The following is a 26273-nucleotide window of genomic DNA, read 5'->3' on the forward strand; positions in this document are numbered from 1 at the left end:
CATTAATAAAATATATAATAGAAACATCCTCTCATAAAAAGTTCTTCAAGTAAAGGATATGCGACTGTTACTTAGTAAGCAAATACCACCCGGTTTGATAAATTGCTCGCAAAGTTATTAAGGCTATTGACGCAAGAAACACATTATAGTCTACACCTAGGCGTTACTCTATCAGGAACGAGTTTCTTATTTATTCAATTACTCACGAGATACTTCCCGCGATCATTTTCAAGCTAAGGATACTAGTAAGATTTATTCCATTTCAACTCAAAGGGTCCGTGTTAAAAGTATGTATTTGACAAGATTAAGGGCATATCGGCATATAAGGGCATATTTTGTAAGAAGAAAAAGGAAATTCTATTTCTTATTAATGGGATTAAAATTTCGTAAATCTATGAATTGAAACAGTTAAATATACACACAATTCACGGTAATAAATGCCGTAATACTGTCACTGACACGACTAAATAGTTAAGAGAATACATAATATATACTTGCGGCTTTGCTTACATGGTAACAAAAAATAACAATAATGAAAATGACGTATATATAATAACAGGGACAGGAGGAGAGTAAATGTTACATTCCACCGCAAATATTGTGATCTCTCTATATTATAGCACTAGCGGTCCGCCCCGGCTTCGCCCGTGGTTCATACGTAGCCTATAGCATTCCTCAATAAATGGGCTATCTAACTCTTAAAGAAATTTTCAAATCGGATCAATAGTTCCTTCATTTAGTGCGTTCAACAAACAAACTCTTCATCAGCCTTATAATATTAATATACATAATAATGGGTATTGAACCCAAAATTAAAATTCTGATGTTATGTTAGCTATTAAAACGATTACAAGGGTTTTTAAATGTGTTTAAATATAATTAAAAGCTAAATACATGTACGAATGCTATCTCAGTCACCTAATAGCGTACGTAGGATGAATAATTTCAGTTCTTAATAGACATTTTTTGTGAGCGCTACTTTAATAAATGTCCATTCCCAGGCGCCCATCAAAGCTATAAATTCAGAGCAGTATTCTATACATGCATATGTTAATGAATAATATGTTAAATAAATATATAAGTATGTTACAACCAGAGTATATCGAGTCAATCTCCATTGCTATCATTCGTCAATTCAAACCATTTGTTAGATGAAAATCTACAGAAACTGGATTTGAATAGATGGTTTCAATCGAATGCTTTTAATGAAATTTGATACCATTGATAAAATAATGTTATATTAAATTTACATAATATTGATTTATAAAATTTATAACATTTTGTATGAATATAATAGGTTCTTATATCACTTAAAACATATAAAAAATCATTTCCATTTTATCATATTATTATTTATACTGTTCACGTTATACTTAGTATCGCTATATTTCCGTTCCTGATATGTTTAATTCATATTTAAATATCGCTCTGAGGCTTAAATAACTTACCTTATGTCATCATTGCAGTTCCTTATGCCCTTTCACGAATCTGTAATAAAAGAAATATTATAAGAACGCAATACGTATAATAAATGTCTAACTAAGCAATCATAAAATAAATATTGAATAAAGAATCTGCCACGATTATCACGCATTGCAATGTATTTAAATCTGCTTAAGGTAACTAAACAAATAATGTATGCGCATAGTTCATTCACTTAAACAATTATTGTGAGGGCGACCGAAGGTTTCAATATTTTTATAAATTCATCAACTTTATCTTAAAGAATTTAGAGGTGAAAATCGTGAGTGGTTATGAAGTTAGTGCGATATGGTAGGATGGTCGGCACCGAAGCGTGGTACATGCCTAGCCAGCCATGTTCATGGCTTATTTCTTCCTGGGTTTTTTGAGACGGAAATAATCGAATTAATTAACATTCGCTACAAGGTGGAGATGTTTTGATGGATGTGAATGGTATAATGCCGACGTTTAGGCATCTGTGGGTTTTTACGTAAATGACAATGTTGTAGGTAGTAGACCAAGGTACATACCAATACCAGTGACAACGGAGTGATTGATAGTTTTATTCAGTTCAAGTACGTTTCCCGTATGCAATAGTTTAAATCTCTTTATTTGAAGATTTTTGTTATATGAATAGATAACGAATTAGGTATAAGTTATATTATGATTTCTAAATACCAAATTAACAGAAATAAATTTTTAATAGTCATATTATACACTGTATAGCTCGTAAGTATGAAAAGATTTTAAGAAAAGTAAATATTTATTGTTAAATCAAGTATTTTACGAAAGTAAAAATTAAATTAACTATAACAACCTTACAAATTGTAGTCAGGATGTAAATCAACATGTCACCTACTTATAGTTTATAAAAACTATTTCAGCACAGGCATTTTATTCAGGAGATTTTTTGTGTGTGTGTCTTTTGCAATTGTATTAATGTAGCCGAATAATCATATATCCACATCTTCATTTTACACATTATAATGTCCTCTCTAAAGTAGGTAGGTTACATTTTCAACGAGTTTCCCCACTCGCGATTATACAAACGAATTAAAACATATTTTCATTTTCGTTTTCCATTTAGTCTCGCTTCCATTCCCACACTAGCATAACTAGCATAACAACCGCAGACAGATGCTCTAAGGGCGCCTGGTCACAACCTAATATCGCTTAATAAGCATGCTCTTTGCGTAAATGACGATTTATGTACACAAATACCTCTGTCGCTTGTCCATCTAGAGATCACGGTCAAAATTAATAGCGCAAAAACGTGGTAACGGTACAATTAAGCTTTATTTCTTTCTTTTTTGTAAATTTATTATCGTTGGTTTCCAAAAACGACGTAAGATATTTCTTATTATTTATTTAACTTACGACTCAATACAAGTTTTAAAATAATATGATTTCTTATATCCTTCCTTCCATATAATGTTCTTTAAATTAATTATTTTTAGCCACAAACGTTTATTGTATGGGTCATATTCCAACTGGATTATGAAAAAGAAATTTTCAAATAATAACGGTTTCGATTAATGCCAACGAAACTTTTTTGTACAATAATGACACGTATTTGAAGATAAAAGCACAGATAACATAAAAGTATAATAACAAAACTGATGGGTTAGATAAATTAATGATGTCACCACCGTCTGCTAACGTAAATAGGCTCCTAATTCCGGATCTGCATGTTACTATAGTCCTAATTAGTATGTAAAACATCGCCCGAAAGTCCAAATACGCTTGGAATGGTAAAAAAGACAAATCACTTTGATCGGCTAGATTCTTATCTATGAATGTACAGAGCTACTCAAATATTTGGTGAATTCAAATATTGATGTACATTCGATTTAGTGTTCTTAATATTCTTTGAAATATCGAGATTTAAAATTAGAGTTGTTGACCGTGACAACTTTTTTAGGAACACTACAATTATTGGTTTTGTGAAGTTCGGAAGACATTATTTATTGACAGAATTCAAAAAAGTTCTGAATTCGACTGTTATTTTTTGGATTTGTTACTTTTAAGCACTTTTAACTGGAACCATTCTTTATGATTCTTTTTTTATTTGAAAACTAATGCCTCCCGTGTGCTCACATTGATGTAGTTTTGTAGAATTGAAGATGGTTTAGCTTCGTTAAAAATGTTTGTAAAATAATGATTTATTCAACACAGTTTATCTGCCTTAAACCAATCATTAATATCGTATTACTAGTATTTTTGTTTTTTTCTCTACTCTATCACAATAGCATCCAGGTGAATGTTTCGATTAAAATTGATCTTGGTAATAAATATTAAATTATGCAATTATGATATCAATATCTAGATGCGCTACTGCAGCTAGGATATAAACCATTACAATTATCTATAAATAATTCATGAACATTAAATTTTTAACTAAAAGTTAAAGTCGCTCCAGTTGTTATTCACTTAGTCAGTTCTTGAAACTGAGTTACAAATCTCTGTTGTTTTTTTATTACCCCAAAGCTTTATCTACATTCATAACTGCTACTCGAACAGCAACGCAAATTTATTTCAGAAATAAACAAATACTGGGAAAATCAAGGTATGCAAACTACGCAGTTAGACACATTGCCGCCTTCGGGACGTGATTGCACATTAGTGTTGCCAGTTAAACACGAGTAACATTTTGTCAGAATTCATTGTACTTTGTCAAGTACGTACAATATTATGAAAACGCAAAACACCTTGCCGTGAATTCTTAAAACGGTAATGTTTACAGTTTACATGGCTATTTGCGTTAACCTCTCGCTTTGAAGTGCTTAACTTAGTTTTAAAATTCTAGTTTCTTGTACACTAAATGTTTGAATATAATTATGCTTAACACTGGCAAGTACTTCAAAATCTTCTTTGCGTTTAATGCTTTTACTCCAACGGATTTTTTTTTGTCGTTGGTTGGATGGAGCTGTATTACGCGTCAATAAGATGTTCTCACATAAGTTTGTCAACAATTTATATACGCGTTCATCACAATTATTGAAATTATACATCTATTTTTTATTGTCGCTACGTGTTAAATGTAAGCCTGTCCTTATATCTGCAGATTGGCGTTATGTAAGTCTTAAATATCACGAACGCAGATTTGAGAGCTTAAAACACAAATACACAGTCTTTTAAAACTCTTTATATAACACAATGTCTAAACAACCTGAATATTGAAAGCTGTCATAAAAATTGGACCGAAAAACAGATTAAAAAAAATAGCTTTCTAACCATAGTAGTATAAAAAGACTTGTATATAAATAGTAAAGAGATATAAAGCGATAATAACATTTGAAATGATGAAAATTTAAATGGAAATGATGTATGCGGACTTCGATAAACCTACAAGTTTATTTAATAGTATAAGATTTGCTCTTTTCTATCCTCTTCTCTGTGTAGTTATATTTCTTTTTAAATTAATTAAAAAAAACACAGATATCTACAGAATCAAGCAGAGGGATCTTGTGCTGAAGTTTTCACATCTAGTATATTGGAATTCTAAATCATGTCTCTAACTTAGGTGCTATGAAAAATTATCCGGAATGACAATTTTTTTATTTATAAAACTCAATACAAGGCTGCTGACTAAACTAGGAGATGATAACAACATTTATTACTATAATTTATGTAGGATCTAAGACCATCAGTGGACGCTACATATTTTTGCCATTTGACGGGATCTGCATTAAAGTGAGCTTAACGAAGATGGTTTGAATCATAAAAGCATAACGAATCGTATAAAATAACTAGTTACAGGATTGCGTGTTATAAAGCTTCACCTTCCGTTATCCGACTGACCGTTACCGAATCATAACATATGGATCCGAAATAACGGCGCGTGCGCAACGTTTAATTATTTTTATGAGAATTTAAATAGATTCACGGGTGTTGCGCAAACTGCCGAATTGAGTTGAAAGATTCACTTTTCACGTCTATGAGTTCGTTGACTGGTATTTTGATGGACGGACTAATATAATTGTTGAAATTATAAAAATGTCTATTTACTTACTGCTAAATCGAAGTTCCCTGCTGAAGACTCTGGAAGTCTATGGGGTTTTATCTTTACCAGTATAATAAATGCGAATGTGTGCTTTTCAATATTTATTGTTTTCACGTCGAAACTGACCGATTTCGTTATATGATTTTTATGTCTGTACTTTTTAATGCGGTAAAACGTTTGATTTTTATGGGAATTTGATTTGATTTGACAATGTGAAGCTACTGGTGGAAAGATCATTAAACTACTGTATCGTATCGTAGAATATTTATTAGGCTTGAGATCAAACAGCGCTTCGTCACGATATTTTCATTCACCGATTGGAGAACATAATATTTTGATTATATAATATTATCAAAAAAAAATTTTTTTTCAGAATTATAACATTATTAAAGTTATGATGCTGCATGCTTTGATAGGACAATTTTAATTAACTTAATCTACATGATTAAGTTGTCGTTGTCGGGTAAAATGAATTTCTCAAATTTACTTTTGTGGAATAAATAAACCAAAACACTCACCATATTAAATATCAAAATTGTAAAAATATGCCTGTTTTCTGTTTTATTAAGTTACTGTTAATGAGTCATTCAGAATTACTAAGTATTATTCGTATGAGTCCAGGCACAGACATTGTTTCTAAAACAATGATGTCGACTATATATGAAGCGTCTTTTAGATTTTTCTATAACCTAAAATATGACAATTCCCTTAATGGTAATGGTAAAATGGTTCGTTTCGTGAAGAAGCTGGGCAAGAAAATTACGCGTAAATTACTAATAGTTTCCACACAAAATAAATATTAAATCGCAATAGGCTTACCAGTAGCAGCCAATGGTGAGGTCGGCCTACCGTTACACCGGCCGCTGGTACCGCCTCTTAGGCGGCACCTCACACCGTTAATATCAAATACGAATTGATCTTGTAATGATCTCACTTAATGTTTACATAAACCTACTGCTGGAGATACATCTATTTATTGATTCATGAATATGTATTTCATCTCATTTTATATAGCTCTTCAATAATTTCAGGCAGAAATTAAATTTATGAATCCATTTTGATTAAAATGTAGCATGTACAACAAACGTACGTAAAAATATAAACTGCAGCATTTCATCGAACTATAATGATATATCAAATAAAGTAGATGTAATAGCCATATTTCACTAACTTTCAAAACACTCATGTACAGTTACAACTGAAATTGATAAAATTTCTTGAGACATTGTATTTGTATTAAAGTGGTAAAAAAATTGTTTATAGGTTTCCTTTTGCATTACCCTTAACAACTTCCGTTCTCGAAAATTCATAAATTGTTGTACTCGTATTATCCGAGCTGGATATTACAACAATTTAATAAAACGTATATATATCTATAACTAGATAACAAAACGTATATAATATTTATAAAAGTCTCTAATATCCTCCTGTCACTAGACTACTCAGGTATAATGACAAATCTACATATACGTAATTGGTATACATCGAATCTCACAACTTCAACATTTCTCTGAATAGCCATATTTTTCTCAAGGCAAATCATTCCCATCAATACCCCACGACACTCAAACACAATGCACAATCACTTATTATGTACATATAATATTGTATGCGTCAATTATCTGCACTTATTATCGAGGGCTCTTTTTATTGTGTGGGAACGACCGGAACAATATCTTCGGAAGCGTTCACATCATTTTATATCTTGAAAAACTTCTATTGGTTCTCAGCTAAGCGCTTGTTGCTTGTAGTAGCTGAACTGTTACTTCAGATCGGATACGTACAATATAATTGTCTTTACGTCTTTCTGTTATAATAAAGGACTATCTGTTAAACAAACGCGAGGTCGAATGTATAAGGACTTCGCTGTTTTCCTACAGGCTGCTCTGTACATTTATTTATTCATCTCTACTTAGACCAAATACATTTTAGTCCTACCGGAGGTACAATCTGGCCTACAGTAATACAAGATGTAATTTTGGCAAGTGTGTTTAGTGTAGTAATGTAGGCGTTTAGCTTGCTAGGTAATTTACTGTGCCAGTGCACTGTACAAGTCACAAATAAAAAGTATTTTATGTCAAGTTTTGCAACTCTGTGTGGATTATGAATCCACACAGATACTTGTTCTTATTATTCTGTGGCAGAACCATAATGCTATTCATCAGTCTCATCTTTTCAAGATTAATTTTTTTGTCATAGTCGGCAATGGAGCTGGTGGGTCGCCTGATGGTAAACGCTAACACTGCCCATGAACATTTGGAGAGGTAGGTGATTTCGAAGCGTGCTCGACTACCACATACAACGATAAAAATATATCAGAATTTATGTGTTTTCTCATTAGGATTGAAATGAAATTATAAAATGCGGTATAATTTTATCATACAGCGAACTGCTAATTTTGTACAAAGAAGGTCTAAGATATACGATTGAAGACAATAGAGTACTGATATATCAGACTGTTAACATTACCTACGATGATTCTTGTTTATCTATATTCCTTATACATTTGTAAATATTGGTAATATAGCAGAAAATAATGTAATGTTTTTCATGAATTAAAATTATTCATTTTATTCATTTTCTTCGTTTATATCTATGGAATTATACTATATTAAATCAATAAATATATTGTTTAGAGATTTTAATCGATATTAAAATACTTATGTAATTGCAAAAAAAATGGTAGAATGAATGAATAACATTTACCGTAAAGAATACGTACTTTACATACTACGTAATTGAGAAATTTATGTTTTAAATATTCCTATCATGTTATGTAACAAAATTTCTAATTCAAAGTGTTTGTTGGTTTTATCATTTATGTAATCATTAAAATTATTTAAATTTATAATTCAACAATAAAACAATACGAACTATTACGGACAAAATATGAAAGTATGAATACATGGTTTGAATTGTAAAGGCAAATTAGTTAATTAGTTCATATTATTTAATTGCATAATTAATGATAATAAATGGAACAATATCCGCGTTAAAAATCACCAACTCTCTTGTATGCATTATTTACACAACAAATTATTGTTAGGTGAAAATGAAGTGAAATACTGCTCTAGTAGTAACGATCTATATTTTTTCTCTACTACGTTTTATCACACTTTGTACAGTGATTTTATTATACTACTTTATGACAAAAAATGGCATATTACTACTTATACGTATGCGTTAAATAATGCTGAATATTTTCGAAAAACATTGCTTTTTGTCGTTATAAATGAGGTTGAACACATATCCTCTTTTTTGATCTCGGATAAAAGTGAATATAGCTGCCTTCATGATAATTACGGATTGTTTAAGTTCATAACGATAATGCATTAATTTTTAATTTAATATTCAATTATATAGATCAATTTTATTTTCTCACTCATTACTACATAGTTATAAAACAAAGTCGCTTTCTCTGTCTGTCCCGATGTCCCCATGTATGCTTCAATGTTTAAAAGTACCTACTCAACGGATTTTAATGGATTTTTTTAATAGAGAGGGTGTTTCAAGGGGAAGGTTGATGTATAATATAGATATAGAATAGATGGATGTATAATAAAAACTATTAAACTACTCCGAATTTAACGCGGGAAAAAGCTAGTTAGATATATATCCAATTATTCTAAATCTAAGATATGAAACTCAATATTCGTTTAATTATTTTTAATCCCCGTACTTTCAAAAATGACTGTAACTATTATGATTTTTTTTAAGACTGTTAATGTAGTGAGCTCCAATTATATATTGCACATTTATTGTTTGAATATAACACGAGAATATGCTTGTATTAAAAGATATATCTAATTAATAATATGCTTGTATAATAGGTATATCTGATTGTAATGTCTGCGTTAAAAAAAAAAAAAAACATTTTTTTTAATATTTGTCCATAATCTGTAAACACAATTTCTCTATGCTGTCATATACCTGTGCATGTGGTCGCTGCTAGCTAGGAATAAAATTAGAAAATATAAGTAGGCAAAATACGTATTCATAAGTCTTAATAAATAATATGTGACGTTAATACAAAATGGTAATTCATTGTGAGTAAAATGTGGTAAGTAATTGTGAACGCAACAAAATATTTATACATATAAATTTTACGCATACTGTCAGTTATAAATACCAAATTAGTTGAGTATTAGACGCTTACCGTTCTATGTTTTGTTTACAATATCGTTCTAGACTAATATATATACTCTATCTAATAACATCAATTACCAATATATTTAATCAACGTAATTCTTTTACTTACCAATTTTCATAGAAAATCTTGCACTGTAGTAAGTTATGGTATTAACCGCAAAATGCAACGCATTATATGTTTAAGTTAATCGTATGTTATTCACAATAAATCTACCCACTAATGATCACAAATGGAAAAATATTTTTTTTTTAAATTAAATAAAAAATCTATTTGAAATGAGACTACAGATTATAAATATAATTCACGCGCGCGTACGTTAACCGCGGGAAAACGTGGTTCATTTTATCCCGTACAGATTATATTCGCGAGTCGCATACACGAGTTGACTCGACTGTACCGCGCGTGTCGGATAAATGGCACCTGTCGGCCCAATCTGCACTTGACTGTATCGCACGGGGATGCGTTTACATTCTAATCAATTTATGACACTCGTTTCAAAATGGAACAATTTCTGTGTCTATTTTTCACGCGCAAGCAAAGACCTTCTTTGTTTTTTGTTGTGACAAAATTAAAATTGTTAATATCAATTTGTTGTAAATATTTATGGAATATGTATTGAAAACGGGTTTTTGTGGAAATATGTAATTTTTCAAAATGTAAGCGCTTTTTTTTTATTCTGTAATTGTCAACTACAATAATAGCTACATTTTAAATTCTTAAAATTATAGTTACTATTACATTAATAGGTATTTAACATGGTACAAAATAAATAAATAAATAAATAAAAATCATTTATTGAACAAATTATAAATCACATAGAACATAAAACCCAGACTCCTAATATAGCTTTCGCTGTGTTTCAGGAGCCTGTGTCTTCCCGATACAGTACATAATAGTTCAATTTAGACACCATAAAATGTATATTAATACACAACAAAAGTATATTAATTTCTGGTGTTTTTATTATTATACTTTATTATAATTAATAAAAATTGCAATAAATTAGTTCAATTTCAGTTTAATTTTAATTTAAGGTCTGCCTCGGCTTCACCCGTCGTACGCTTTTTCTCTTCTAATAAACCTTCCTTGTGTCTCAACAAAAAAGTAAAAAAAAACATCCAAATTGGACGAGCCATTCTCGAGGTTCACACTCAGCAACATATTTGGCGATTTATCTTATATATAAAAGTCCCGTGTCACAATTTAGTTACCAATTTCCTTGGAAACGGCTGGACCGATTCTTATGAAATTATGTGCGCATATTGGGTATGTCTGAGAATCAGCCAACATCTATTTAATATTTTTCATACCCCTAAATGATAAGAGTAAGGCAAAACACCGTTTGCCGGGTCAGCTAGTTTCTATCTATATAGACGCATAGGTAATAGAGTCGTAAACCTATGTATGTAACAAAAAAAACATACGTACGTAACGTAGTAAGTAGTAACTTATACAAACGATTTTCACACAAAAGTAGACTTACTTCTTTGAAGACATTCGTTTATAATATAATCATGCTACAAAGAAAAAATAAAATATTAACTTCTTTCATCTACGTTACTAGCTTGCTATTCAGGGACGGAGAAATACCCATACAACTCAAGATTTGATAATGATTGACGTCCCACCGATGATATAAAACAGAATTTTGATTAGCTTATTTTGTTATCAATACAGTAGTTAGTAGATATGTCGGAGATAATTTATGTAAATGAACTTGATTGTGTTTGACAGTATAGTTTATTAGTCGTATTCACAGATACAAGTAATAAAATGTAAAGTAGGTATAAAAATAGTGAGCATAATGACCGAATTGGTGTCCGTACGATTAGAAATTTTGTTTCTTTCGATTCGTAATGTCAAAGTAGTTTTTCATTTAATGTTATAAAATGAATTCTCTAAGTATCTAAAATAAAAAAAAATAAAAAACATAAATATTTCTTCTAAAATACTAATTTAGTCTATTTTAAAAATAAAAAAGTTTTAATGGCAGCGGTGGGATTCGAACCCACGCCTCCGAAGAGACTGGTGCCTTAAACCAGCGCCTTAGACCGCTCGGCCACGCTACCTACAAGCTAAATGATGAATTAGTGTTTTCATATCTGTGTACAAATTTTTACCTAATTTAATGTCGGTAATATATTATCATATAAAAATTATCTTAGCGTATTTGCAATTTTAAACATTAATTAAAAGAAAAACTCTATTTTTGAACAACCTACGCACAATAAATAAAATTGTGAATATTCTTACAAAGATATGTAAAACCTATAGACATGAACTTTCCCATCATATTTCTGTAGGTACGTACGTGAAACGTGAATACGTGAAAAATTTCCAGTATAAGATTTTTCTAGAAATATACTACTCTTCTGAAGACTTCATTGTTATAAAAATAAATGCCAAATTTAAATAGGCCAACATGAGGGTTACCAATAGGCGACTATTAATATTTATACGAATAAAGTTTTCGAGCACGTTTCGTTTTAACATGTTTTTCACCGTTTGTTTTAAGACTCGCTATAAACGATATGTACGTTCCTGTCTCAGCCCAGTATTATCCCGTTATATATGCTACGGCCTTTAATCTTAAGTACATTGTATATCTTACACCCATGTCGCTTGAATTTAAACTTAACACGATGAGTTGAATGTTACAAAATTATTTAAGACACTGATACTATATTATTATGAAATGTTATATAGTAACTAATTGACTCCTTTGCCTGATTGCAATTTAAATTTCAATAAATACTTATTAATATAAATTTAAAGTTTATTTTTGACTGACACTTTATATGGTCGCTATGGCGCAGTTCTTATGATTAAGAGAAAATTCTGTGATTGACATCTGATAAAAACAAGCAAATTTGGTATAGTACAAGGCCAAAGGGTAAAGTACCTGTCATTAATAAATTAAGTAATTCGTAAGAATCAGGTAAGACATAATATTATCATATTTTTAATTCATGTCTCATAAAAATAATCTTAGTTTATATATTTATAAATATTAACTTTGTTCAATACGTACGCAATTTTCGTTAAAACTTTTTACGAAAATTGTATGAAAAATGAGAAATTTTGAAAGAATAGAAAAAATTTGATCACGAGGCGGGATTCGAACCCGCGTTTTTTGCCAAACCGTAGCAACGGTTTTATAAAGCATTACAATGCTATAAAACTAAAAATTAAACTGTATGAAAAACTTTCCGCCCGCAACTTCGCCGATAATCCATTACCTAAAAAATAGCCTCACACTATTTTTATACTTATTTTTCCAATTCCGCTACCTTCTGGTGCAATTTCGTTATATTTCATTCACACCCCTTCCCCTCTCCTCTGAATCTCACGTCAGATTTTTCGTCCTAAAATATTTACATACCAATAGTTTACCTGGTTAGACAGATACAAATATTTCATAATTTCCGTAGCCCAAGGTTCGTGTTCCCTTCTTTCCACTTAGAACGTACATAAAGAAGCATTTTATTTTTATTTAAGTGTCTTTAGTTGCAATAATTTGTATAATCAACTTTATAATCATGACAATCGCGCAGCAAATGTACACGCCAGAATTAACATAGAATAGCAACAAGTTCTAATCATATCCATTGCTGCGATTATTAAAAACCGCATAAATGGACGTGTACCTATATTTTCTGTGGAGGAAATTACAGCAATAGCTGTTGAATGAGACGTGCTACTGTAATTGTACGTTGTAACGTGGATTACAATGTTTGATCCTAACTTCCGTACTACCAACAGATATATTATTTGTATAAAATACTGTCCTGGTTATTCTGGGATAGACGTAAAAATACAATATAATATACAGAGTCAAACAAACTGTTTTAGGGGTCATCAAAACATACAGCAAAACGCAGATCCGTTGGAATCGTTATCATGCTTAATGATGCACTTATCTAAATTAAAATTATGTACTTCATCCATAGTTTATTCTCCAAAGTTGGTCCATTTATATAACGTGGGAGTCGAAAATGCTTCCTTACGAAATGGGTAAGCTTGCACAGTAAATGCTCCTGTTTGAATTGTAAGTGGCCGGAGCAGTGGTTCGCCTGATGGTAAGCGATCACCTACGTCCATGAAAATTTGCAGTGGTGCGGCCGCTGCAAATGCGACGCTCACTTTTGAGGAATAAAGGAGAAGATTGCCGGCGGGAATAAAGTAATGGACTGGGAAGAGTGAGGAAATTTGGTTATCTATTACTTTGTATAAAATTATTATTAAAATAATTGTAAGTAATCTATAAAAAATCGTATCAGCCTTGGAGATCCAATACTAAAATGCGAAAGTTTGACTTGTCTTTTTTTAGTGCTATTGATGCGATAAAGCGTGTTTTATTTTAAGAGGATTTTTATTATCTATTACCACCAGGTTTTACGATATTTTTAGTGTTCTTCAATAATCGTAGTACTATTTGAACAAATTTATCAGTGGCCCATTAGCTCAGTTGGTTAGAGCGTCGTGCTAATAACGCGAAGGTCGCGGGTTCGATCCCCTCATGGGCCAAATTATTTTTAATAAATTGTAGTATCGAAATTATGCAATATAATACATGAAATATACAGAATTAGTTTCAAACATTACAAATTTTTAATTGTTCTATTTTTAATTTCTATAAAAGTGTCTTCATAACTGCAACATAATTATTGTATTAAACAAACAACATAACATTGTATTCAAATTAAATTAATAAAGCGCTCTATCCAGTATTTGGACAGAAAGAAACACAATCTATTTATATGATCCACATATATGCAATTTATTTTCCTTTTGTGAAATTGTATAAATAAAATACAAAACTTATGTTTACAAAAGTTTATTCCATTCTATACTATAATACAATATCAAAAATATTGGAGCTTAAACTACGAATACTACGCAATGCGTTCGTTAATTTACTTTTTTTCAAAAAGATTACAATTATTTAGCCTCTATTGAATTTCATCAATATCAATTTAATTCCAATTGCTGGAAGCTAAATATAATTATATATTAATTGCACAACCGGCCGGTTATTATAAATTTACAAGTCATTTTTATATTATTCATATAATTAAGTATTATTTACAAAAATTACTCATTTTAAAATTAAACAGAGAAACCAACGCTAGTTTAATTTTATAATAAATAGTATAGTAATGTATATATAGTAGTAAATACACTAGTATTTCATACATTTCTTCCCAAGATAAATCTTTAACTTTCATTTTCTAAGCTTCTAAAATCGTGTCATTCGGCCATGAGCATACATAAAATAAAATAAAATAAAAGATAATACTAGTACCATATATATGAATCCATTCTCACATTTAGCTGTTAAGCACTTCATATTTGGCTACTTAAATTATGTCCTATAAAATAATATTAAATACAATATTTACAAACTTTCGTTTAAATAAACTCACAAAAGAATAAAAACTCTGTACAAACACTTATTCCTTATTGAGGTAAATATCGGTGGCTAAACTAACTTATAATTCCATACATTTCTTACCACAATATTTACAGTCTTCACCTCATAATATTAATAAAGTCTTTATCAAAACATTTTATTTACAACTACTAACTACTAACATTCTACAGATTTTCGATATGGCGTATCTTCTAATTTAGAAACTGATGATGAGGCAGACGCCCGACCGTCTCTTCCTGTCACTATTGATATAACACTTTTGTGTTCTGAATCACTATCACCACTTAAAATTAAATTCGTTTCACCGACAAATCCAGAATCTATTTGTTCTTGACTTCTCGTCAATTTGTCTCGTTTTGCATCCTCCATTGCAAGTTCTTCATACATTCTCTTAGAATCATTATAATTTCCAAAGAAAACTGAATCTGTTTCTACGCTTTCTCCTCCCGATTCACTTCGACCATCACACAGGGACTCTAATTCATCTGTATCAGACTCTATTTGAAGACCTTTACTTAAAGCAGGTACTGGCTTAGCAATAACATCTGAGGTGATCAGTTTAGGTTTAATTTGCAAGAGATATCTTGCTCGACGTTTCGATTCATTTGAATCTGTGCTCAGATATCCTGAATCTTCTGTCTTGCTCATTTTCTTTAAGTCTTTGCGTATTCGAGGCCGATCTGAACGTCTAACGGATTTGCGAGGGTTAAGATTTTCTGATTTAGACTGAGATGAAAATCGATCCTTTTCTTCAGATGATCTTTGCAGGTCACTTTGTGGGCTGTTTCGGGTGGAATTTGTTTTAGTTTTATTTTCTACACTATGCAACCTTGAGTTTCGTGGAGACATAGGATCATTGCTTTCTTTTGTTTGCGATTGACCAATATTTTTTGCATAAGTTGCTAGTTCCTCAGTACCATATGGAACACTACCTCGTCGTTCATAAAAAGATCCTATTTTGTTCTCTTGGGCCCTTGTTTTAGCCTCGTAAATTTGTCTTAGGCTACCTATTTTTCGGGTGAATGCTGCTTCAGGTGGTGTCTTTTCTTTGGGTTTTTCTGGTACATTAACCTTGTTTTTAAAACTTCCTCCAGACTTTAGTAAAATTTTTTCAACACACTTTTTACTTTCACTAGTCTCCACAGATTTCTTTGGTTTTCGATCAAGAGTGTCAGGGTCAAAATCTTCTACCTCCGGTTTTCTTTCTTCTATTGGAGATCCTCGAACTTCAATAGTGAGGGGACCTGGTCTATCACTATAAATTGTATCGTCACTGTGGACAAATATGTCTTTAGTATAAAGACTGTTCTTGGCTTCCGGGGATTCAACGGACATATGCTGTAAGGAAGAAAAATTGGTGTCTATTGCATTTTTTAAATCTCGCCAACTACGAGATAATCTTTCACGACATGTTTTTAAGTTCTGTTGATATGGAATCTCTTCGTTATCTGGAAAATCTGAAGTAAAGTCTAAAGACAATCTTCTTTGTTTATTAACCGTTCTCTCTAAACTATCATAGTCAATATCAATATCTCTTTGTAAATAAAACTCCTTTTTGTGCGGTTTTGAAAACTTGGTATTAACATTATAGAATTCAGAATCTGCTGCAACCACAGGTATGACAATTTTAGGTGAACTTTCTGTTCCAATAATATTAAAGTTTTCTGATTCGGGTCGTTGGCATTTATTTAACTCCCGTATTACAGCTTCCATGTTCTTTTTGACCTCTGGTAATACTGGTTCAGGCTCATCATGCTTATCAATTACTTGCGTATCTGGTGGTGGAGGTGGTGGCGGCAATTTCTTTCGAACACGTCTGGTCGCATGATTTAGAGATATTCTCTTCTCTATACTTTCATTTGTAATTTCACTATGATCAACATTACAATTATTATTTATTTCTCGTTCTAATTTCTGTCTAGATTCATTGTTATTGACAGTGTTGCCAACGCTATCATATAATATTTCTTTTAAAATTGACTCAGTGATAATTAAAGTCTCAGGATCTTCGTCACGTAATGGTTCCGCTGGATTAATTCTCATTTCCTCTTTTTCTTTTGGTTCAGTTATTCTGGGAGTTCCACTGACTTTAGCAATTTTTGCTGGTCTGATACCTGTTACAGGTGGAGTTGGAACATCTTCTAACCATTTTTGAACAATTTTTTGTTTGTAATCCTCACTAACACAAGTTTTGCATGAATTTGATCGATTTAAACCCGCAGACTTTTGTACACTACTGTCACACCCAGGGCATCCTCCACAGTGAATAGCCCTTCTACTATTTTCTCGTTTAAGACTGATAGCACTGAACCTACGGCCACGTCTTGCACAAGGTATGTCCCATCCTAAGTCGATCGTGTGATATGATTCTTCTTCTGGTATATCCGAAAGGTTTGGTATGAATCTTTTAGATGTCATCTTTTCTTTGGCAATTATCATTACTTCGCGAAGCTTATTTAGAAAGTCAATGGCCGCTGGTGGAGGATTCTAAAACAAAATAAATTTTACAATATTTAGTTTTACGCCTTGTGGCAATAAAAAACCTTATATTACAAGTTAATTAATATTCGTACCTTAAGATGTTCAGTCTCAAAAAATACTGGATTAAAATAAAGTTTTCTTCTTACAACCGGCTCTTGGTCAGGTGTGTTAGGAATATTTTCAACTACATTATTATCTATACTACAGTGCAATATTGATAGATCTGAATGTGGTGCTTTTTCCATTTCAGGAGAAGCAGACCGCCTTTGTAACCGTTCGTTTAATCTTTCAGGTGTTGAAGTGGCTCTTGTTACCGGTCTAACTGGTTTCTTTCTCTTTGTATGAACAACTGCAGACACAATGCTAGAGTTTCTTTCCTGGAATATTATTAACCGTTAACATGGAACAATATATAATAAAAGCATCATCGGATAAAAGTTATTCTTACATTATTATACTGTGATGGAGATGACTCAAGGGTATCTTCAGTCTGCTCACTAACGTCGGATAACCCTGCGTCATTCATGAAATCATTTCTCATATTGTTATCCAATTTCATTAGTGGGTTTGTTTTCAGTCTCTGAAAAAAAATAGGGTCATTAGCTGTACTCAAACTTTGTTTAAATATTCAATATCCACCAATATTAAGTTACTAACCATACTATCCATATTAATTCTTGAGTCCAACGTGGATTCATTTTCACTTGAATTGGAAAGGTTCATTTCTGGATCGTTAGGCTTTTTCTTTTGTTTCTGCTTGTAATGTATGTAGAATATAATACCAGCAGCATATATAAAGACTAACATTAGTACACACACTCCAATAGCTAGAGATTCTAGGACACTTAAACCGTGGCTTTGTGTTGTAGACTCGGTTGTGACTGTTTCCCCAGCGTGGAATGGTATTGATCTTACATCTGTAATATGATACATTTTATAGCGGTGCTATTTCTTTCGTTTAACCTTAATAACAATGTGAAATATCAAACATTGTTTATCACAAAAAGGTATGTAAATTGGTGTACTTCCCATGAAATATTCGAAGACAACATTTGAATGTTAACATTTTGACCGCATCTTATTATATATTATATACTTTAAACTAATGTTATCATGTTAGAGCATTTATTTTATTTAGTTTGTTCTCTGAACTCACCCAGAAGAGCATTATGAGTGGCCCCAGCAACCCGAAACGCCGCGCAAGAAGTCGCAAGCCTTGCTGGAGGCGGCGCTGAACATAACACGTGAGCTGCCACGAGTCTGCCTTCCAGTCTTGCGTGGAGGCTTGTTGAACCTTTCCACTGAGAAACGAAGTTTAAGCTATAGTTTTGAGTATAATATTGGAAAAGGTATATTAAAATACAACAGGTAGGTACGTATTTGTGGACTGGATAGTAACTATGGTGTGCGGTCTCATATGAAGACTGAACATTTTCACTGGGGCAACGATATAAGAATAATAATTAAATATATTGAATATTTGAAGGATATATGAAGTGAAGTGAAGTACTTCATAGTTCTGGTCTAAGTGAGTATGTATAATATGGGGAAGACTCGAATATGAGATTTGGAGTTTGGAAAGTAGCTGTTTGATATATGTTACCTATGATTAATATAGAGATGCACAAAATAGCTTAGAACCAATTTCAATAATTATCGGAAACGTCTAAATAATAAATAAATCTGATTGTGACACTATATACAATAAAGAAATCAGATAACACAACACACACAAATCGTTTTAATATGTCATCCGCATTATTCCTCAAAAACAGCGTTATTTCGATCATTCTCTTATCAGTATATGCATCTAAATGCTAAGTATTTGGACAGTTCAACAAATTGCTCCTTTGATGCCGCGACTTATCAGCAAATTCATCAGAACGCCGCATTTAACACCTAAGAGCGTTGAAATCTCAGGTGATAGTTGACGCTTACGTTTGATAAAACCGCTCGTAAGATAACATCTCTGATATTTACACGAGATCAGCCATAACTAAGTATTGGTTAGCTATAAAACCAAACGCGATTCGTGTTATATTCATTCTTTACCATCTCAAATAAGAATAAACGTTAAACAAGAAAATAACGAAACATAACAATAGAAATAAAAAATAAACACTTTCTGGTTGTTATACAAAGACGGCTCTTATTCATTTAAACCACATCTTTTTTTTATCTTGCATAGTACAATTGGGAATACAATGAAAATGACCTTTATCCAGTAGCCATATTCCACAACCGCAACTGGATACATGACGGTCTACTACACTGCGCTTTTCACGACATTTTTTGCCAAGAACAACCAAAATCACGCGTTTTCAACAATTTTTCTACAAAGTTTTCATTCACAAAAAGAGCATAAACATTTCTTAGAGGACGACAACAGATCCCTAACTTCGCGATTACTACTGAGCGACGGGTATCACTTTCCATGAGGTAAACCGCATGTTTGATTGCTTGGCTATAAAAAATAAAAACACAAAACATACTTAATATAAAACACCGAATTAAAATAAAAACAATTTGCAGTGTTAAACAAATACATGAGGTGTAGTTTGATTGAGAGCTTACGAATTGATGCTTTCAAACAAAATCAACTGTTATTTTTAGTAATAGATTTCACACGAGTGACATACGAGTATATACTTTGTAGCAGATTTTAAATGCAATTCATTGATTTCATTATTTAATTTAAATGTTTCGAACACTTCACGAGGAGCGTTATATATGCGTTTAATCTACGAGTATGAGGAGCATGGACACGGCTAGAGAATCTGGAAAACCTGGTAAATAAGAAAATGAATGTCAGAGTTCTAAATAGGAATGACGGAACTTTTTATATATGTTAAGATCATAGAACCAACTTAATTCCGAACCAGCATGATAAAAATAGATAATGATTTACAATAAGTATTATATCATATTACCTACATATTTATTTAAGTTCTGTCGCTATGTTTTTTACCGTTGCTTAAACACGAATTCTCGGCAATCAGTTAAGTATCATTGAGTTTGTTGTTTTTTACCTTTTTATTGTCATTTATTTTATTTTAAATTTATATGTATTATTGTTGAAGTTGGCATAGAAAAAACCTTTTCACGTCTTAGCTAGAAATTAACATTAGTATTTTAAGCGGCCGAAATGTTTATGCAACTATTTTATTAAAGTATGTGTTATTTTGATAAATTGGTAGTATATTTTCTTCTTTATTGAAAAATGATTATGATTAATCACAGAAATATGGAGGGAAATAGGAAAAAAAAAATTTTTTAACGTTATTACATATTAAAGAACGCTCAAACATCTCATTATACTATTGAATCGACGTTAAAAACAGATGAGATTCAGGAAGATTTTTTTTATTACCAGTCGCCAGGTCAAATATTAAAAATAATTTATTTTTTACCAATAACACCTTTTTACAATTTTAGCTTTAAAAAAATATATATAATATTATTTATTTCAGATTTTTTTTCAAAATGCTGTTCGATATATCCATATCGTAGCAACTTAATTTTGTCATTACATTTAAACATCAAATGAAGCTTTAAATATATATTTATCTTTTACAATAAATACATAATGAAATAATTGAATATGAAAATTTTATGCGTATTTTTATTGCGCATAAACGCAGTGTGATAAGTGTTTATGTTTCATAAATATGTGGATCCGATTAAAATGTTAAAAATTAACAGTTTTGCGGAAAACCTATCGAAAATTAAACGATTATTTTGTAACAATCAATATAAAGTTTTAATCATCGTAGGTACATTATTATAATGACGTTTCAAATAAGAAAATATTTATTGATGGCTTTACATTATTCCAGATTATAAAATATCTGCACATCAAAAAACTGAGCCGTTTCAGAACGTGTTGTTGAAAAAGAAAACATTTAATGTTATGTTAACTTTATTTTAAATTAAACTCACAATGCATGTAATAATTTAAAAGATTTCCTTATAACAATATTTTAAAATTAACATAATATTCTGATACGAACTTGGGACCACCACGGCAAAACGCTTTGTTTTATAAAGCGAACAATCTCCTTTATTATTGTGATGTTGTTGCGTCAAAAGGACCGGTATTTGCTCCCGATGAGATAAAATTTTTACGAGACCGCATACATTATGGATTTGAAATAGTTGTCTGTCGCATGAAATTTAAGAGATTATTACTGGATATGATCATATCTACCTGCAACTGTAGAAAATATACGTATGAAAACAATACAAAATAATTTAGGAGTTTTTAATATATTTTTTATTTAACTTAAGTTCTGTGACATTCATATTGCTATAAATCTATACACGTGAACAGTGATTTAAATACACATATTATTATAATTTTTCTTGCTTATGTATATTGTCAATTTCTATTATTCGCTTTAGTATACTTCATCTACACAAAATTCGAAACAAATATCGTTTTGTACATATAAGTAGTACGCAATTAATGTCAAGTCCAGTCCAACAGTAAGTCCGTGTAAAGCCCATGTTATTATTGCTTCACTTTATTATATTCGTACCTGTTCCGATAAAATCTTTGTTTATGGATATTTATATCCAAAATTTTTATAACTGCTATACCTTAATTGCCTATTTTTGATAACGCATTCAATAAATATGTGATAATAAGTGGATCATTTTGATAACATTGGCCCCGTATCAAGGAATGTTCGATATTAGTGAATCTACTTGGGCGGTTGATGTTAAAAAATTAATTTTACCTCAATTAAGTAAGTAAAACATTTCCTACGTACATTTACCACCCAAGCACGGTATGTATTCTTTTAAATTGACAACAATCATCGCATACAAATGAATACGAAAGAAGTATTCGTTTTGTTCAATTATTTTTATGCTCAAATGTGTTTTCATTGCTTCATATTTTTAAACAATAGACATATTTTATAGTCAAGAATTCGGTTACATGATTGAGTAATTTATTCAGGTCTGTGCGTTTAACTATTGATTAAAACTTGTTCGTTAAATATTGTTTTTAAAAACCATTTCATAGATGAATTCAATGACAAAAATCACTATCTATATAAATCACTTTGTCATGTAATACATGTGTACATATTTTATATCTTTTACCGGCACGTCGCACAAAAGAAACAACGAATTAAAATCGAAACAAAAAAAAAACAAAAATATGATAAGAAAAAACCCATTAAAACTAAAAAATAAAGTGAATTACCTGTAAATAAGTGCTGCCTTCATCTCGATAGAGACCGAACGGTACATCATTGTCCACCAAGTCTCGTAGCGTGACCCACCCTGATGAAGAAAGGTATTGTGCGCTTGTCACTGCGCATGCGGCGTCTTCAACATCTATAAATGTTTATTTCATATTCAATGTTTTCCTTATTTTTTTAATCTCTTCATATTTAATCCATTATGATTATAGACTAAAGGTTTTAGAAATCTCTGGTACAAAACTTGATACCATTCATATCATATAGGCACAGATAACATATTATTGTACTGTACATATCATTGTTTACCTATATATGTAAACAATAATATACTTACAAAGTGTCCTAGAAACCGCTTTTGAACATGTCGTCCTAAAATATACCTAGGTTGTTGTTTAAGAATAATATGTGATAATAAAACTCTACATTTTGCTAATATATCTTTTATCTAGCTAATTTTCTTTGTAATTCACAATTCTATTTTATACGTTTATTTAAATCGACACTATAGCAAAAGTGACGACGATTACAGCTTTAAATTTTATATTAGTAACCTCCCAAAAAGAGCACAGATGTTTGAAAATCGCAAAGTAGATTTCGATGACATCTTAAAATAATATCAAGGGCGAAAGCTAAAATTAGTTTATTTCACTTTAAATTGCATTTTATTTTTAAGCATTTAGTTTAAAACAAGATACATAATTTCAAGTACTTCATCATATCCGATATGGTCTAGTGGCTAGGATACCTGGCTCTCACCCAGGAGGCTCGGGTTCGATTCCCGGTATCGGAAACTTTTTTATTTGTTTCTTTTTTATTTTTATTTTTCATATATTTATTTCAATCAGGAAAATATCATTATTTACGAATCCAAACTAAAATCTAGAACCGAGTAGTTTTATTTTACCTGTAAACACAATTTCTTTTGAAGGGTAGATAATCTGTCCCTTTAATGGTAAAAAGACGAATGGTATCTGTGGCTTCTTTGAACCGCGGCCGAAGCTTGCCATCGCACATTCTGGAAAAATATTAAGAATTTAGCAATAAAATATAGATTTATACAACAGTAACTTCCACTTAGCACTTAGCGAATAAAGTACTTTTAAATCGTGATATATATGAATAAAACGCACCTTACTTTATTTAAGAATGTGTCTAGTTAATCTAATAGACATAGAACTTTTAAGGAAGACATTAAAATTCCAAATTCCAACCAAAGTCATTGTTAATAAATATATAATAATATAATTTTAGAGTGGGTCTTGTAATTTCCGAGTCGCTATGATTCCGACATAACTTTCTCGTTAAGCTTTATATAGCAATGATAGTTATAGGAGTATAATTTAAATCACATTATAATATAACCTTGTAACCGTATCTATATATGTGTATATAACAGTTATTGATATTCAATAAAAGACGGCTTATAAATGTGAATAAATGTGAAATTGATTAGTTTGCTTCTAAGTAAATTATAATAGAACAGCTATCTCTTTGAATGAGTCGAAACTCGATCTCAGACTAATATAGGTCTCCCTCGTAGAATACGTACTACGACCATTCCCTTTTAGTTTTTTGATAACTTATCAAACAAACTTACATTATTAATATAAATAATATACTGTTAATGCCAAGAGTTCAGAAATCAATATCAACCTACAAGTACAAACAGTGTTAAATTTACAAATGGAGTGTAATTCGAAGTTAATTATAAAAAAAAATTACATTTCATTTTTTTCATTTAACTTGTGAAACGTAATAGTTCACAACTCGATTGTATCATTAGGTTTGTTATATGGACTTGATTGTATTAACTGGAAATTACCGGATACATTATTTTAAATTAAACCATTTATAATGGTCCTATATGATACCAAAGGTAGCGTTATAATTTCACTCACGCGCTCATATCAAATGATATACCTACGCTATTGTACAGCATGACACGACATAACCTAAGTTGCTCTGCTTATTATGAGTAAGCTGCAATTTTCTATTCAAATTGTACCTAACATTTGTACTCTGTGGCTTGCCGGTAATTACCAGATTAATATTGTATATCCATACATTTGAATTAAGTTTAGTTTGACCTTACTTTGTTTGAACGACCCCGTCCCGCCCCCTCATATATAATTAATATAATACAAGAACAACTTTCTTTACAAACGCGGAGGCTTTGGTTTTTTTAAGTAGTGTGCTTTTACTACTTATACAGTGGAATGTTTTGTCTATTCAATGTCATTTAAGTGACTTGTCAACTGTCACAAGATTTTAGCTATAAACCCAAGATCTCACGGCTCGATTCTGCATGTATTTGCTTTTTTTTTCAATGAAATGATGAATTTCAATGAAATTTCAAATAAATGATGAGGAAGAATGCAATGTTTAAAGATAGATGGACTATAAAAATTTGGCCACATGTACCTGTAACAATTTTTTGCATAATGTCCTGAAAAAACCTACTTTAGTTAATTTAGTTATTAATCATGTAAGGTAAAAAACTGTGGTTGCCAGCTCTTAGCTGGGTTAGAGTTTGCTCGTGTAAAGATATAAGATTTACGGTAATGAAGAGTTGAATTGAATTTGAAAAACACAATTGAAAAACACAATTACAAAAATATCGTATATTATAAATTCAATCTCAAACATTTATTTATTCAATAAGACTTCTTAAAGAAGCACTTTTGAATCGTCATAACACATATTTTTTAAAATCTACCACCTTTTTCAAATTTTTACCTACTTGTGCTATATATTTATCATCGTCAGTAAGTAATGTAACTTAAATTCTAATCAGATCTTCAGAATTGAAGTAGCTTTTAAAATCCTATTGATATTTCCCATTCATCGAACCCTGCATAAAGCATACATCCACCCATCGGAAACCTAATAATAACCTCTCAGTACGGAACCCCAAAAACAACCGATCAAACAAATAGATGAACATTCGATGTTTTCATGTAATACGACATATTTACCGTCAATATGATTGACGCAGCTACGCCGGTCCTCTCTGAACGCGGGCGTGTCTTTGCGGCACTGACACATGCAACCATTGCTACCGCCCATAGCCGCTAGAGCTGTACCGTGAGATACCTCCATGCAACGGGTTAGGCCGCAGTCTGTGCCTGAAAACATTAATTTTTTATTCAGGGATGTAGATAACGAATAAGGGTTGTTAATTTTTTTCAACAATTGTTGTGCCAACCTCTTTAATTAAGGCCGGCCGATTTCAATTCGTTGTCATTGAACTGTATTCATCGTTTACGAGTACATATTATGGTCCCTACCAAGTGTTGTAAATTTCCCTTATAAAATTATGATTAAGTTTTATAAAAGATTATAGCGAATGTTGGTCTGATAAAAATCTTCTTATGAAAATTCAGCTTAATTATAAAATTTGAAAACTTCCTTTCTGATTCAAAAAGCCGTATCTTTTAATATTAATATTAAGGATGTTGAGTACCGACGAGCAGTAAAGGACGGAGGCGCCCGGCACGCGTTAATGGGCGGAGCGTCGACATCGCACGGCGC

General features: G+C 31.2%; 1 protein-coding gene, 1 long non-coding RNA gene and 3 other non-coding genes across 6 annotated transcripts in view; 2 read left to right on the forward strand and 3 right to left on the reverse strand.

Annotated features, from left to right (window-relative positions):
• The window catches only part of LOC119831611, a 29122-nt gene extending 19096 nt beyond the window's left edge, over positions 1 to 10026 (reverse strand). The window contains exons 1-2 of the long non-coding RNA XR_005287895.1: positions 9723 to 10026; positions 1449 to 1488 (exon numbers count right to left, since the gene is read on the reverse strand). This is a non-coding gene — a long non-coding RNA (uncharacterized LOC119831611). The remainder of the gene's footprint in view (positions 1 to 1448; positions 1489 to 9722) is intronic.
• Positions 10027 to 11601: 1575 nt separating this feature from the next.
• Positions 11602 to 11683, reverse strand: Trnal-aag. Its single transcript has one exon. It is a non-coding gene; the product is annotated as a tRNA-Leu (tRNA).
• Positions 11684 to 14067: 2384 nt separating this feature from the next.
• Positions 14068 to 14141, forward strand: Trnai-aau. Its single transcript has one exon. It is a non-coding gene; the product is annotated as a tRNA-Ile (tRNA).
• A 630-nt stretch (positions 14142 to 14771) lies between these two features.
• Positions 14772 to 26273, reverse strand: part of LOC119831686 — a 49531-nt gene continuing 38029 nt past the window's right edge. For both annotated transcript variants that reach the window (XM_038355141.1, XM_038355142.1), the window contains exons 3-10: positions 25718 to 25867; positions 23647 to 23757; positions 22742 to 22875; positions 18686 to 18830; positions 18187 to 18446; positions 17978 to 18109; positions 17622 to 17906; positions 14772 to 17535 (exon numbers count right to left, since the gene is read on the reverse strand). In XM_038355141.1, the coding sequence (XP_038211069.1) occupies positions 15205 to 17535; positions 17622 to 17906; positions 17978 to 18109; positions 18187 to 18446; positions 18686 to 18830; positions 22742 to 22875; positions 23647 to 23757; positions 25718 to 25867 (3548 nt within the window). In that variant the 3' untranslated portion in view covers positions 14772 to 15204. The remainder of the gene's footprint in view (positions 17536 to 17621; positions 17907 to 17977; positions 18110 to 18186; positions 18447 to 18685; positions 18831 to 22741; positions 22876 to 23646; positions 23758 to 25717; positions 25868 to 26273) is intronic.
• Positions 23461 to 23532, forward strand: Trnae-cuc. Its single transcript has one exon. It is a non-coding gene; the product is annotated as a tRNA-Glu (tRNA).

Source organism: Zerene cesonia, chromosome 14, assembly GCF_012273895.1.
Source record: "Zerene cesonia ecotype Mississippi chromosome 14, Zerene_cesonia_1.1, whole genome shotgun sequence".
Classification (NCBI taxonomy): domain Eukaryota; kingdom Metazoa; phylum Arthropoda; class Insecta; order Lepidoptera; family Pieridae; genus Zerene; species Zerene cesonia.